At 37.9% G+C, this 13,455-nt stretch overlaps 1 protein-coding gene across 1 annotated transcript; it reads left to right on the top strand.

The window, feature by feature from the left end:
* Positions 1-325: 325 nt before the first annotated feature.
* Positions 326-8,278, top strand: LOC128736249 (uncharacterized). The gene is made up of 8 exons (XM_053830729.1): positions 326-436; positions 493-739; positions 802-943; positions 6,516-6,598; positions 6,654-6,851; positions 6,918-7,092; positions 7,150-7,235; positions 7,296-8,278. The coding sequence occupies exons 1-8, from the start codon at positions 326-328 to the stop codon at positions 7,496-7,498; spliced, it is 1,245 nt and encodes a 414-aa protein (XP_053686704.1). The 3' UTR covers positions 7,499-8,278.
* The last annotated feature ends 5,177 nt before the right edge of the window (positions 8,279-13,455 follow it).

Below are 13,455 nucleotides of genomic sequence, written 5' to 3'. Positions count from 1 at the left end.
TTGTCCTAGAAAGAAATCAATTACTATTTTGTGAATAGTACGGTGATGAGTTGTCCGGCAGACTAAACAAAACAAAAATAGCTAAGTTATATGACACCACAAGAAGAGACACAGATAAAGAGTTATCACAGACAGTAGGTCCTCGAGGAATAATTATCTTATCAGTACAAATAGCTGATAACCGAGTTATACCTATCCGACAACAGTTATTACAGTTGGGTAGATTGGTGATTTATTGTTCGATTGATATTTCGGTCATCAATAGGTGAATTGGATTGCAGCATAAATCTTTTTGAGATTGTGTTTGACGATTAAATATTAACTGATGACACATTTTTTGGTTGTGGCAGCCACCGTGTGCTGTATTTTGACTTTTCGAGCATCAGCACAGATAGGAGTTCCAAACAATTACATCTGCACCGAGGATTTTTGTGACGTAAGATTGAAGCTGTTTGGTATGCTTAGGTTCTGAGTGCTTAATAATAATTGCAGTCCTACCGTGAAAACTCGGAGTGTGAAACGCTAAAACTTTCCTGCCTGGTACAGAATTCAACCCATAATGGAATAATTTTGCCATCGATAAGTCCATGTTCATGCTGTCAAACTTGCATTGAAAACTTGAAATTAGGTGATGATTGTTCGGTCGGTGGCTTAGGATCACCCGTGCCGACGGGAATCTGCGGCCCGGGACTGTACTGTATGGTGCTCGAAGGAGAGGAACATCCCACTTGTCAGCCTAGTAAGTACTTCAACTCTTATTTGGGTGTTTCATTGTTGCTTTCAACCAGAAATTTTGTTCAGTGCACCAATCTAGTAAATGCTATACAAAACAGAAAAACTTCGATCAAAATAGAGAAGATGGAACTATCGGAAATTTAATGCAGCGACCTGCCTGCGATGCGGATGGCAACTTTGAACCAGTTGTTTGTATACCGGGACAAACGTAAGTTATATTTGTTGGTAATTTAGTAATTCTATTGAAGTGATGTATCTGTAAGTTTGAAACAAAAAAACCTAACAGAAGTTGGAACTTTGGTAACAGATTTACAAACCTAGTTATAAAATAGACTAAGTTATTCGATAGACCAGAACAGATTCTGTTGGCATTGTTTCAAGCAAACGAAAATACTGCTTCCGGGTCAGTAGTATAATAACTACCGTCATCCGGGGTAAGATTGTGCCAAAAAAGCATATGTTTTTGTTCTTTAGCTCAGTATACACACAATTTAGGAGCTAAGTTGATTTCAAATCTGTCAATATGTACTAAATTGTTCAATTAACAACTACCGTAGAGATGGTTTAGTTACAATGAAACCTAATTTTGCTGGAAATGCATGAACTTTGGCACAATCTCAGCCCTTCTAGGGGGTGACATTGTGCCAAAAACTTAAAGTTAAGCTAAAAATCTAAACAGTGAACGTTAGCATGTTTATCAACAATACACATAAACATCAGTATAAAGTAGTTCATATGGGCCGTCCATGAACTGAGTTATGGGGGGCAGGGGGTCGACCAAAAACAACGCATCACACAAAAAGTATGAACGAAAATACCCCGAAGAGGTCTGAAATAAATAAAAATGAGTTCGTAGTCAATGGACAGCCGTAATATAGCCAGTAGCGTTTCTAGGGTTAACAAGGGGGAGATATATGAAGGGGTGTATCCTAAGGGGGCATACCTATTTGATCATTTAACAAAAGTAACCATTACTTCGTTCGAGAACCCGAGGCGGTAGAACATGTAGCCCATCCCACCCCCCTCCCTGGTCCTTAAAACTGGCAGTTTATATACGGTATAATATATTCGTCTTATATTAGAGTGTTTATTCAAAGCTTCTGAAATTTCCAGAGAAAAAGTAAAAATTAGTTTAAATTATTTAGCAGACCTATGCTCCAAAATGGATGATGCAATCTAATCTGTCAAAATAGTGTGCTCAATAGTAAAGAATGTGAGTGTACTGGTGTATACTGACGTATTTTTGTTGTGTATGTGAAATCCACAAATTGGATCGATCATTATGGCTTGGCACAATCTCACCCCCGTGAAGCTCGAAAAGTACAAAGTTTCGAAAAATATTATTTCCGTAATCCAAATTTATCCAACGCATAATAACCTTTCAATACATTGTAAATGATTAGTTTATATACCTTCAAAATAGCAGGTTGATGCGATTTCTTGTTCGGGTTGGTTTATGGGGGACATTTTTTACAAGCATTATTTCCGAGTATTTTTGATCGCGAACTTTGAAACCCTGTTTAGGCTAAATAGTTGCTAAAAGTTTGCTAATATTATCTGTGTTCCATTCTAAGTTATGAATAAATATGTTATTTTCATCATCATTTTGAATTTAGGTCACCAGTTTCTATAGATATAATAAATTTTCACAAATAAACATTTTTGGTTTTTGACCCAATCTCACCCCCGTGGCACAATCTCACCCCGGATGGCGGTACCAATGTTTTATGGACATGTATAACTAAAAATGGGTTAATCACAGGTGTGTCTGCATATTTATCGTTTAGAGTGCATGCCAATGTCAACACAGCTTGCAAGTTTATTTTGAATTTTTATTCGTTTAAGAGACGTAATTGTGGAACGTTTCAGTTTCAATGGGAAAACATCCCACTGTATTTCAAGCAGAAATATATGCAATACTAGAGTGTGTATCGATATGCATAAAAAGAAACTACAAAAATGCAAATATTTGTATTTGCTCGGATAGTCAAGCAGCATTTAATGCTTTGAAATCAAAAACTCACACTTCTAAACTGGTGTGGGAATGCATAAAACTGTTGGAAAAACTTTTCTGTCGCAATATGGTCAATCTCTATTGGGTTCCTGGTCACTGCGGAATCAAAGGGAACGAAATCGCTGATTAATTGGCAAAGAAGGGATCATCTATGCAGTTCATAGGACCCGAACTCTTTTTTGGACTATCTTCATGTGCCCTTAAAATGGAACTTAGGAATTGGGAAAAACTAAAGGTACAGTCTAACTGGAATATTACCTCGAATGCCCGGCAATCGAAACGTTTTATAGAGCCAAATGCTCTTCAATCACAAAAACTATTAAACCTTTCAAAACCCGACTTGAGCACATACACCGGTTTGATAACAGGACATTGTCCTTGTAAGTACCACCTGAAACTCATTGGTAAACTCAATGAAGCTAACTGTCGCTTTTGTAATCATGAGATTGAAAGCTCCGAACATTTGTTGTGCGACTGTGTTGCACTATATCATAAACGACGTAGATATCTTGATAAGGGGCTGACTCAGCCCTGCGATATTTGGAATGCTGCTCCTAATCAGGTGATAAATTTCATACGAAATGCATCACCTGATTGGGATAAATGCCGACAGTAGTTGAGGTGGCTCATCAAATTTTGATAACTCAGTGATACGACATGGCATAAATTAAAAGAGGATACACCACAATAGATCAAAATAATGGTCGCGGTGGTAAGTCCCCAACACGGGAAAAAAATTGTGGAACGTTTCGTCTAAGAGTCGTGGTAAAAAGGGAACTTGAGAAAAATCCGTTTTTGAACATTTTTCGACTGTGTGACATTCTAAAGAAGCTGAAGACACTCGGAATGAACAAAAGACTTATTTTGTCTTTCAGAATGAGCAAAACTCGAGAAAATTTGCCAATGAAGAAGAAGTAAACTCCATGTGAATTCCATCATTAAAATAGATTTGCACGCATCTTACAGAGCTGGCGTGAGACGTCACTTGATTACTAGTTGGGTAAAAGAGCTGCGAGAGACTTGTTCGAATAAATTACTTTCTTTGTGGAAGAAGAAAGAAATAATTATGCTGTTCTCCGACGAAAATCTGTTCAGCATCGATGCCGTGTTGCCAGCTTAGTTCACCGAAAATGTTTGAGAATGTTCTGGAGAAAGTGAAGGTTAAATTCTAAACCAAACTAACCTGGTTGGTGTCATAATGTTTGGTTTGGTGGCGTCCAACGGTTTGAAAATACCATTTTTTTTTCATTGATGTTGGTGTTGAAATCAATACAGAAGTGTACTTACATCGGTATTTTGATGAATCAAGTGCTTCACTTGGCGAAGGCCAACTTCTCTGAGATGAGAATGGAGCGCCATGTCACACGTCTAATCGTACACAACGATGGCTGATGTAACAAAAACATGAAGTTTTGACGGAAGATTTGTGGCCACCTAGCAATCCGGATCATAACCCGTTGGAGTGTTTGATTTAGGGGTATATTGAAGCGCAAGGCTGCAAAATATTTCACCATAATGTGAAGACCCTTAACATCAACAGGCTACAGTTGTCCTAATGATGGTTTCTCATACTATAAACAATCACACAGTCAAAAAATTGTTAATATACACAAATTTTCATAAGCGTCATTCATAGAGAAAAAAACAGGAAAGTTTCGGCGGATAGTTTTACGTGACAGATTAAAATCAAACACAGCGGCAACTCTATTGAAGACTTGCTGTATTCCGATCATAGAGCTATTTTGTCCATAGCTAGTGCGTTGAAATGGTATTCGCAGCATTCTACAGTGCCCAAAATAGCAGGACGAACGATTCTTCCCTGCGACATATCAGCAGCAAACAAAGTTCTTGCGACGTTCCTTCGCACCAGAAAGTGTCTCCAAATGGATCAATCGGCATCGTCTCTCGTAATTCGGCAATCGAAATGGATCTCGCCAAGGTAAATGACGGAGCGCAAAACGTAAGAAGAGGCATTAAATCGAATCAATCCTGCCCATTCCGTTTTGGTAATACGGATTCCAGACAATGGAACCATTTTCGAGAGTCGAACGGATGAGTGAGCAGTATAACGCCTTGAGACAATACACGTTGATGAAACCTTTAGCGATGCGGTAGACGAATTCTGGAGTTCTGGATGAGGAAATGTGTCGTCTAAACGATAACTAACTGTCCAAGATAACGAGCCGAGATAACGAGATAGTTTAGTTTTCGCAGATCAGCTGAAAAAGAACTTCTTAGCTCCGCCAAAAATAGTCCGCAACACCTTTCGTTCAAATACTGTTAGTGCACGTATGTCTTCCGTAAGCAAAGTAACTATCTCAAGTCCGTAGACGACTACCGGTCTGATTAGCGTTTCGTACATCGTCAGCTTTGTGCGGTGGCGTATGCTCCCAGGTAGAAGCGTCTTGCGGAGGGAAATGTAGGCTCGATTTTCAGCTTGAATGCGTCGTTCGATCTCCTTACTCGTATTATTGTCGGCAGTGACCAGAGATCCCAAATATACGAACTCATCTACCACTTCTAGTTCATCGCCATCAATAGTCACTGCCCGTGGAGGGCAAACTTTGCATTGATTTGTAACCCTATCCTAATAGCTTCCGTTTTTAGTCTGGTGTAGATTACCTCCGCCGTCCCAATGTTTCTAGTAATGATGTCGAGGTCGTCTGCGAAGGCTGGCTTCTACTCTTGCTGAAAATCGTTCCGCTCGTTTTGATGCCCGCTCGCTGCATTATCTGCCATAGCTGTTCTCGTTCAACTGTATCGTATGCTGCCCTGAAATCCACGAAAATATGATGCGTGGGCACGTTGTACTCTCGACATTTCTGAAGAATTCATCGGAGAGTAACACAAAGTTTCTTACGACCTCGATTAAATCTAGACCAATTTGATTTCTCTGCTAGAAAAGTGCGCTACAGCTGTAGTGTTCGGTTGTTATGGCAAGGAAGTTCTGCTGATAGAAACTGGAATCACATTGACCGTCAGCGAACATCAACGGCAACGGAACGGAATAGAACATCAGCAATGGTCGCATGCATTTTCAGTGTGCGACATAATGCATCAGTCGTTGTATGTTCAAATCTCGGCTGCGCGGTGCTGCTAGTTGTGCCAGGATCGTTGTTCATGCTCCATAATTGTCTTGTACTCTAACAGCCGGTTGTAAAGTCTGTCGATAAGGAAGGATCAAGTTTTTAAAGACGTTTACGCTCAAGGAAAAAATACGGTCGTTTGTGTGCAGTGCTTGATGTAAGATGCTTCGGTAAGATGTGACACTGTAATTATTTGCTGAGAGTTGCTTAGGGTGCTAAGTTTTATTACTAAGGGTAAACATTTACTGTTACTTGTAGATCGGGTCAAAATAACTAAATTCTCATCTCTAGACCAGCCTGAAAGTAGTCACGTATATAATAATTGATTTCGTGCCGCTCAAAGTTTACCCATTCGTATTTCTCAAAGCTGAAATAAGAAAAAACACAGAGTTTAATTTGTTACATGTCTGCTATTTAGTTCCGCATTGTGTAATGATCACTGTTAGCAACATATTCAGCCACAGGCTGCTTGTTGTAAGTGTCGCTTAAGTCATGCACCTTGGAGCTCTTGACTTACTTATATGTTAAGACTTAAAACAAATGCGGGTATCATTATTGTTTACCTTGATCATATATACGTAATTTTTATTGAAACTATGTAACTAGATCGTCTATGTTGTTCCTCAAACAGTAACCCCAATAGTTAGTAAGCTATCAACTCACTTTTAATTTATTCACAGCTGTTACTGTGTGGACGAAGATGGCAATAGAATTTTCGGAGAAGCCGTCCATACCGCTAACATTCAAATTTCGATGAGATGTGGTACACCCTCCCTCATTAGTTCTGTATGGGGATACTAATTCTAACTTCCTTACAGAGTGTGCTCGTCTTGCAGCCAAAGCCCAGAAGTTGCTGAATTCACGTTACCCAATCCTAACGTCGCGTTGTGATTCGAAAGGATCCTTCGATCAGCTCCAGTGCGTTGACGACATCTGCACCTGCGTGGATATGCACAGCGGGGAACCTACGTCCGATAGAAAAAATATAACCCGAGGACTGGCTGGATTACCATGCTGTAATGTTTCTACATTTGTAATGAACTAAATGTGAAATTGATTTTTTTTTTCTTTCATTCTGAAAGTTAGCAAACGGCTACATGATAACACCACCTATCTTCGAGAATGTGAGTTGATGAAGTTGTCACAACTGCAGCAGATTCATCAGTATGAGCAATTGGGATTCAACGTGCTGGAGTTCGATGCGGATATTTGTCAACCAGATGGATGGTACAATAGAATCCAGATGAATGATACCCAGTGAGTTAACTAATATAGCGTAAAAGTTTTAGTAATACAAAAACAAATCTTTTACAGCAAATTCTGTTCAAATAAGGATGGAACAGTTATAGAACCGTTTGTCGTCGATAAGGGCTCAGCGGAAGCTGCCAGTATGAATTGCAGTCAGTAATTTGATGAACTTATGATAACAAATTTTAATTATAAGCAATCGATATTTTCAGAGTGTGCAAGAGCTAAAAAATTGTTGTTGGAAAACAATAGCCTAGAGGTTCCGGATTGTTGCCCCAATGGGAACTACAGATCACTGGCATGTCGCCGGGGACAGTGCTATTGCGTTGATGAGGATGGAAATCAAATAAGTGTAGAGAAGCCAGCTAAACACAAATCTGAGCTGGATTGCTTTAACAAAGGCTGCGATATTTAATTCGAAGTAGCAGTCGCTGCAAGTTACATTCAATGGCGTGATTGACGGATGATATTTCCATCTCCTCTTTTGCTTAGTTACCTATCATTCAAATAAATAGTGGTTACTCTTGCCTTAAAATACACAAAATGTTACATTCTGTCAACTGCCATCTACAGGGTGCGTGACGAATTTTCGCAATGAATTTCAAATAGGAATTTATCAAGGCTTGTGAAACAATATTCAGATATATCTGGCAGCACTGAATAGCTAATACTGTTGGGTGTCAGATATAAACAAACAGTGTTGAGTACACTGAAAGATGTTGAAACAAGAAAACAATCGGTCAGCCGTCGTCGTTTTATTGCGCGCGGAGCAAGCGTAAAGGAGATAATTCGGTCGGTAAAAGTGTACTATATAAATAAGGCTAGGGAAAGTGATAAGCTATGCTCACACCTACCCGGAAAGCATACAAGTTCCGTTTCATTACCGCGGAACGGAACATGGTCAAAAAAATGGATAGAATGATCAAAAAGAATCCAGCGATGTCAATGAAGTCCATGGCTCGGAAAATCGGTTGTTCGGACTTCTCAATCCGCAAAACAACGAAAACAACGCACTGTACCCGAGTGAAGATTTGTTTCAGTTCAATCCGTCAACATCGTTGTAGTAGTGCTAATTTGCTAACCGATACACTTTGCTCGATAATCGTGGAAATTTCGCTAACCACTAACCGCAAACTGCAAATTAACAGTCACTGCTTATTTTTGAACATATCCCTACAACTTGCATTATAATCTATTACAGTACAAATAAATACTAATTTGTATATATTACACGGCTTTTCTTAATAAAACTAAGATCAATACCTATTATAATGGATAAAATGCTTTACAGTTTATTAATTTTTAAATAAACAGCGGCACTTCATTTGGAATTTAGACCAGCAATAATTTGGCTAGTCTGAGTATAAATTATAAAGTGTAATTAGCGTTTCTCGATTGGTCAGTTAGCGAATTAGTGAATTAGTGGTGCCCAACACTGGTAGTGAAGAGTTCATTCACTAAGTTCTATCACTTATTGAATGGTGCTTTCAATATCAATATCACTAAGACGCTGATGATATTGAATGCCTGAAATTAAAAAGTGAAATATTATCATTTTCAGTGATATTATCTAACTCAATTATTGAATCATACAATAATTTTAATTTAATTTTAATTTTAATATTAGACATTTATGTTATTGACAGCATCTCAATGGTTTTGATATTTGGACCAGGACATCAAGCTTGTCTAGGTTCAATGTTCAAACAATATAATCGAATATAAACGATCGAAGAGCAGGGATGATTTTGACGCTTTTACAAAATCATTTACGCACAGGACATTAACTTGGTCTAGGCTCAATCGAAACAAACAATCTCTGATTTGTTAGATGGGGAAATTCTGTTACTCTTTTTTTAAAAATGAGGTAGTCGAATTCGTTGCTTATAAAATTGTCATCGTAGGCGTGGGAAGCAGAAGCGTGCTTACATGTGATTGATAGATTCGCTAATTAATGACAGTGTTGGTTACTTGTGTTTATTTCAAAGCACTTTGATTGATTGATGAAAATATTTCTAAAATCCATTCAAAAACGGTTGCGTTATAATCGTGCAAAACGTAATCAATTTTTGTTACACGTTCAGTTCTCGTGCTTATAAAGTATACCCCAACATAGAGAACAAAAACATAGTTCTACGTTAAAATGATCTAATTTCTAATTTTTGCTTAATGCGTTATATACAATGCATTTTATTATAAAAATAAATTACACTTTCAACGTTCCGTGGACTAAAACTAACACCTGGGTATGTGGATCTACACTCAAGTCGCTTTTTACGCGAAGGGTACGTTCCGCGTAAATCAAAATCGCGTAAAAAAACCACGTGAATTCCGAAATTCACGTAAAAAACCGCGTAAATTCAAAAATTGGCGTAAAAAAACATTTCGTGGATTTCAACACTACGTTAAAACATAAACTAATTGAGCGTAAATTCCGAAAATCGCGTAAATTCCGAAATTCGCGTAAAAAACCGCGTAAATTCTGAAATTCGCATAAAAATAGTCGCGTAAAACCAAACTGCGTAAAAAAACATGCAAAAAGCGACTAGTGTAACCCATTCCTAATTACATATTATTTTATCAATATTGTAAACGCCTAAATGTTTGCACCGCAAAGCAAAAAGCTTTTGAATGCAAAAGTGAGATCAAGCTTAGCTTTCAAAGCCCATCGAATAAAATGGGTTTAAACTGTTCGGCATCGTCTTTATACATTTGGCATTTCGATGAGATGTGGCGTGTGAGTCAAGTTAATTAATACAAAGTGGTTTTATGTTTTTCAAAAGAGTAAAGTAAGGTCGGTCTCTTTATTTTTTTTTCGCCTCCCTCCTTCAGTGGCCCAACACCGGAGGGACAAAAACTTTTTAAAATATTTATAATGGCCTTATCAAAAAATTAGAAACGTTCATTTTCATGTTTTAGAGAAATAATTTAAAAAAATGGTTTCGCTTATGGTTGAAACCACCTTAATTCAATTGAGCGGTACCCTAAGGTCCAAATAAAAATTGGGATTTAATTCGCTTCCATAATTGATGCTACAAAAATGAACGTTTTCCCACTGACGAACTGACATGACACATAGAAGAAAATTCTTCAAAAACCATCGTCATACACATTTTGCTTGCACACTAGCGCTCTCTGTTATGTATGTTGCGGAGTAGCTTGCATTTGCAGGGTTTTGTACTGTAGGTTTTTCACATTTGCAGGGTTTTATACTGTAGGTTTTTTACATTTGTATGCTTTTATACTGGAAACTCGAAGCAACACTCGAGCGCCGCGGTTTGGCCATGTTGCGAAACATGCTTTTTGAAATGAAATTAACGCGAGTGTCTCGTCTGTTTGTCTGTGGTTTTCCTGTGAAAATAATGAATCACTAACTTTGGTCGGCCTGAAAACGCGATTGCAGCGCCGCTCACAACACTAATAGCAGTTACGGGAAACATGCTCTAAACTGTCATTATGTTAGGGGGTAGGGTATCACAGAACAATTCTACTTTTTTTTATCTCGGATGAAACAAAAATTCCTCTCTAATATGAAAATATAAATCAACTTTCATTCACCACTGTGTTACCTGAATCATAACGAACCCCTATTTCCGAAATTCTCTCATGCTTTTTGTTTTAGAGCAAACATGTAATTTCTTATGTTATATAGTTGATATTTGTATGCTCTATTCGAATTTATGATCAATTAAACGAAAAGCCACAAAGTTAGTGAGATACGAGACCCTCTCCCGTATATAACGTATATTCGTTATGAGTCAGGTAACACAGTAGCAATTTGCAGCATTTTGTTTTTAATTTCAGCATATGGTGCTCTATTGACACTACTACAAATATGGGAGGCAGATGCGCCTAAAACTCTTCTATCGTGTTGATATAGCTAGTTTTTGAGTGACAACCACTTGCTTCTGGTGCTAGTGTATATGAACGATTTAATATATGCTAGCGTCAGAAGCAAGCTGTTGTCACTGCAATACTAGTTATCTTCAATGAACCGGTATGTAGGCAATCCAGCTTTTTACGAGCCATAATGGCGGACGTAATATTTGAACAGCATTTTTGACATTTCCCCAATACAATACAAGGAATGTACGGAAAGAAAACGTGCGATGTAGGGTACGGGTGGGTATTTCCAGCCCATTAAGCGGTAGCCTGAACAATATTCAGGAATTACGTTGAAACTACAGTAGAGATTTGTATAACGCGGATTTGTAGAACGCGGATTTCTATAGCGCGGGTACCACGATATTTCTATAACGCGGTTTTCCGCGTATAACAAATACACGTAGCATATGGATATTGAGTTAATTGGGGCTAAATTCGAATTTTGAGCGATTTTGAACAGATACAACCGTGGTGTCTTTTAAGAAGTTGTAGAGCATATAACAGTTGACTCTCTAAGTGATACACGGAAACCACAAAGTTACGGGTTGGCCCGCTGGAGGTTCCGGAATATCCGTTGAAATTTTCGTATTGGTAAAGTTGGTTAAAATTGGTAAAATATTTTTGAAGTAACTAAGGTCGGGTAATTGGTAAAAATCAGAGGGGTTGTGTACAAGACACGACCGCATATATAGGTGACGCAGGACTACGTAAGTCTCTTTGTAGTGATAGTAGCATGTATTCATGCTTGTAATCATTCGATTCTTCATATATACGTGCTAAATGCAACATATATACATGCTACATGCGTTGTATGTAACATTTATGTTACTAACATTGCATACCTTCAATTCTCAAAAGATTGTGCATTTGAAAACAATTTAACAAAATCAAGAACACAAACTATTGCTTTCCTGCTACCTTACTGAAATTAAAGATTGTTTTTATTACCCATGGTTACCCACGTTGAAGGGATTTCACCAATTCAATCCTATTTTATCAACAGTACATCTTTTCACTACACTTCTAATGAAGCGGCAAGTATGCATATTCATACAGAGTCGTATTATAACCGAACACTACAGTTGTAGCACATTTTTTCAACACAGATATCAAATTCGCCGTGGTTTAATCGTCTCGCAGTAAAGAATTTACGATCTGTTGGGGCAACGGATTTCTGTCATTTTTTCTGGCACACTTCCCTAACACAGACATCAAATTGGACTAGGTTTAATCGCGTTTGTAAGAGATCTGTTGGCACGAAGGGGCTTTGTCATTCTTTCTGGCGTACTTCCCAAGCAAGGACATCAAAATGGTCTAGGTTTAATCGCGGTTTTAAGAAATCTTGTTGAAATGAGGGAGCTTTGTGACTTGTTTTGGCTTACTTCCCAAGCACAGATATCAAATTGGTATAGGTTTAGACATCGTAAAGAATCTTCCAACCAATCACGAAGCGAGAATTCTGGTAAAACATAGGTTCATTATTTTCAATTTTTCAATAGTTCAACATCAAGAATCCATACTTTTCTTCATTTGGGTCAATTCTTAGAAGATTTTCCGATCGATTGGTGTAAGAATATTGAAAATCGATCGGAAAACCGCTGAGCTATTAGCGCTCAAAACCTTTCATTTTTCGTGACGCTCGCATTTTTCGATTTTTTTGAATGACACCCTATCTCAATACTTGCCGTAAGACGTAGTCCTACGTCAAAAAAGTAATAAATAAGTGACCTTAGGAAGCCATAAGGTGGTCCTCCGGAAAATTCAGAATATATCGTGAATATTTTGAGTGCAATTTGACTATAGTCTAGTCTACTAGTCTACTATAGAAGTATATTTCGACTATTTGTGACTCAATTTGGCCATTGGATGGTTCACCGGGAGAAAATTCAAAGCTTACCTGAAATTGGTCACTGGAAATGCAAATGTTTTTAATTTGTAACAGTTCAAAATGAAATGGAATATCAGCAATCCTCAACTAAATAGGCCACTCACGACTCGACGTGGCCGCCAAAACGTTTACTGGAAAATTAGGTTTTGCCGTCAAAGTGTACAATAAGTGAAAATTCATATTGAAGTCCGCGCTACAATTTGAAAAAGCTTTGAAATAAAACATTTCGGATTCAGAAACAGAAATGATGCAAATACTGCAAATGTTCGCTGACAAATAAACGAGGTTATTTCGCAAGTTTGTTGAAATTACCAATTTCGCTAGTGTAATTTAATAAATGTGATATAGTAAACTGAACTACCGGTAACATTTACTGTACTTACAAATCTAATAGCAAATATATCAACTTTTTTATAAGCTCTTCACCAGGTATTGTGCTCTTTTGGGAAAATTTCAACAGAATTCTAACCATCGTAGTTAGCCTTGGCCATTTCGTAATCCGCGTTGACGGTATCTAATATTTTTATGGGTTTTGCCTGAGAAAAAGTGAGAGAAAAGTTTGCTTTTGTTTTCACCTTTTCCTGGACAATTCAGAATGG

Source organism: Sabethes cyaneus, chromosome 2 (assembly GCF_943734655.1).
Source record: "Sabethes cyaneus chromosome 2, idSabCyanKW18_F2, whole genome shotgun sequence".
In the NCBI taxonomy this organism is placed as follows: Eukaryota; Metazoa; Arthropoda; class Insecta; order Diptera; family Culicidae; genus Sabethes; species Sabethes cyaneus.
The sequence above is the reverse complement of the archived record's forward strand: the minus strand, read 5'-3'. Positions and strand labels throughout refer to the sequence as shown.

Coding starts and splice junctions, on each gene's coding strand:
- LOC128736249 (XM_053830729.1), top strand. CDS start 326: ATGACACATTTTTTGGTTGTGGCAGCCACCGTGTGCTGTATTTTGACT. Junction 740..801: donor ACATCCCACTTGTCAGCCTA/GTAAGTACTTCA, acceptor AATTTTGTTCAG/TGCACCAATCTAGTAAATGC. Junction 7,236..7,295: donor AGCTGCCAGTATGAATTGCA/GTCAGTAATTTG, acceptor CGATATTTTCAG/AGTGTGCAAGAGCTAAAAAA.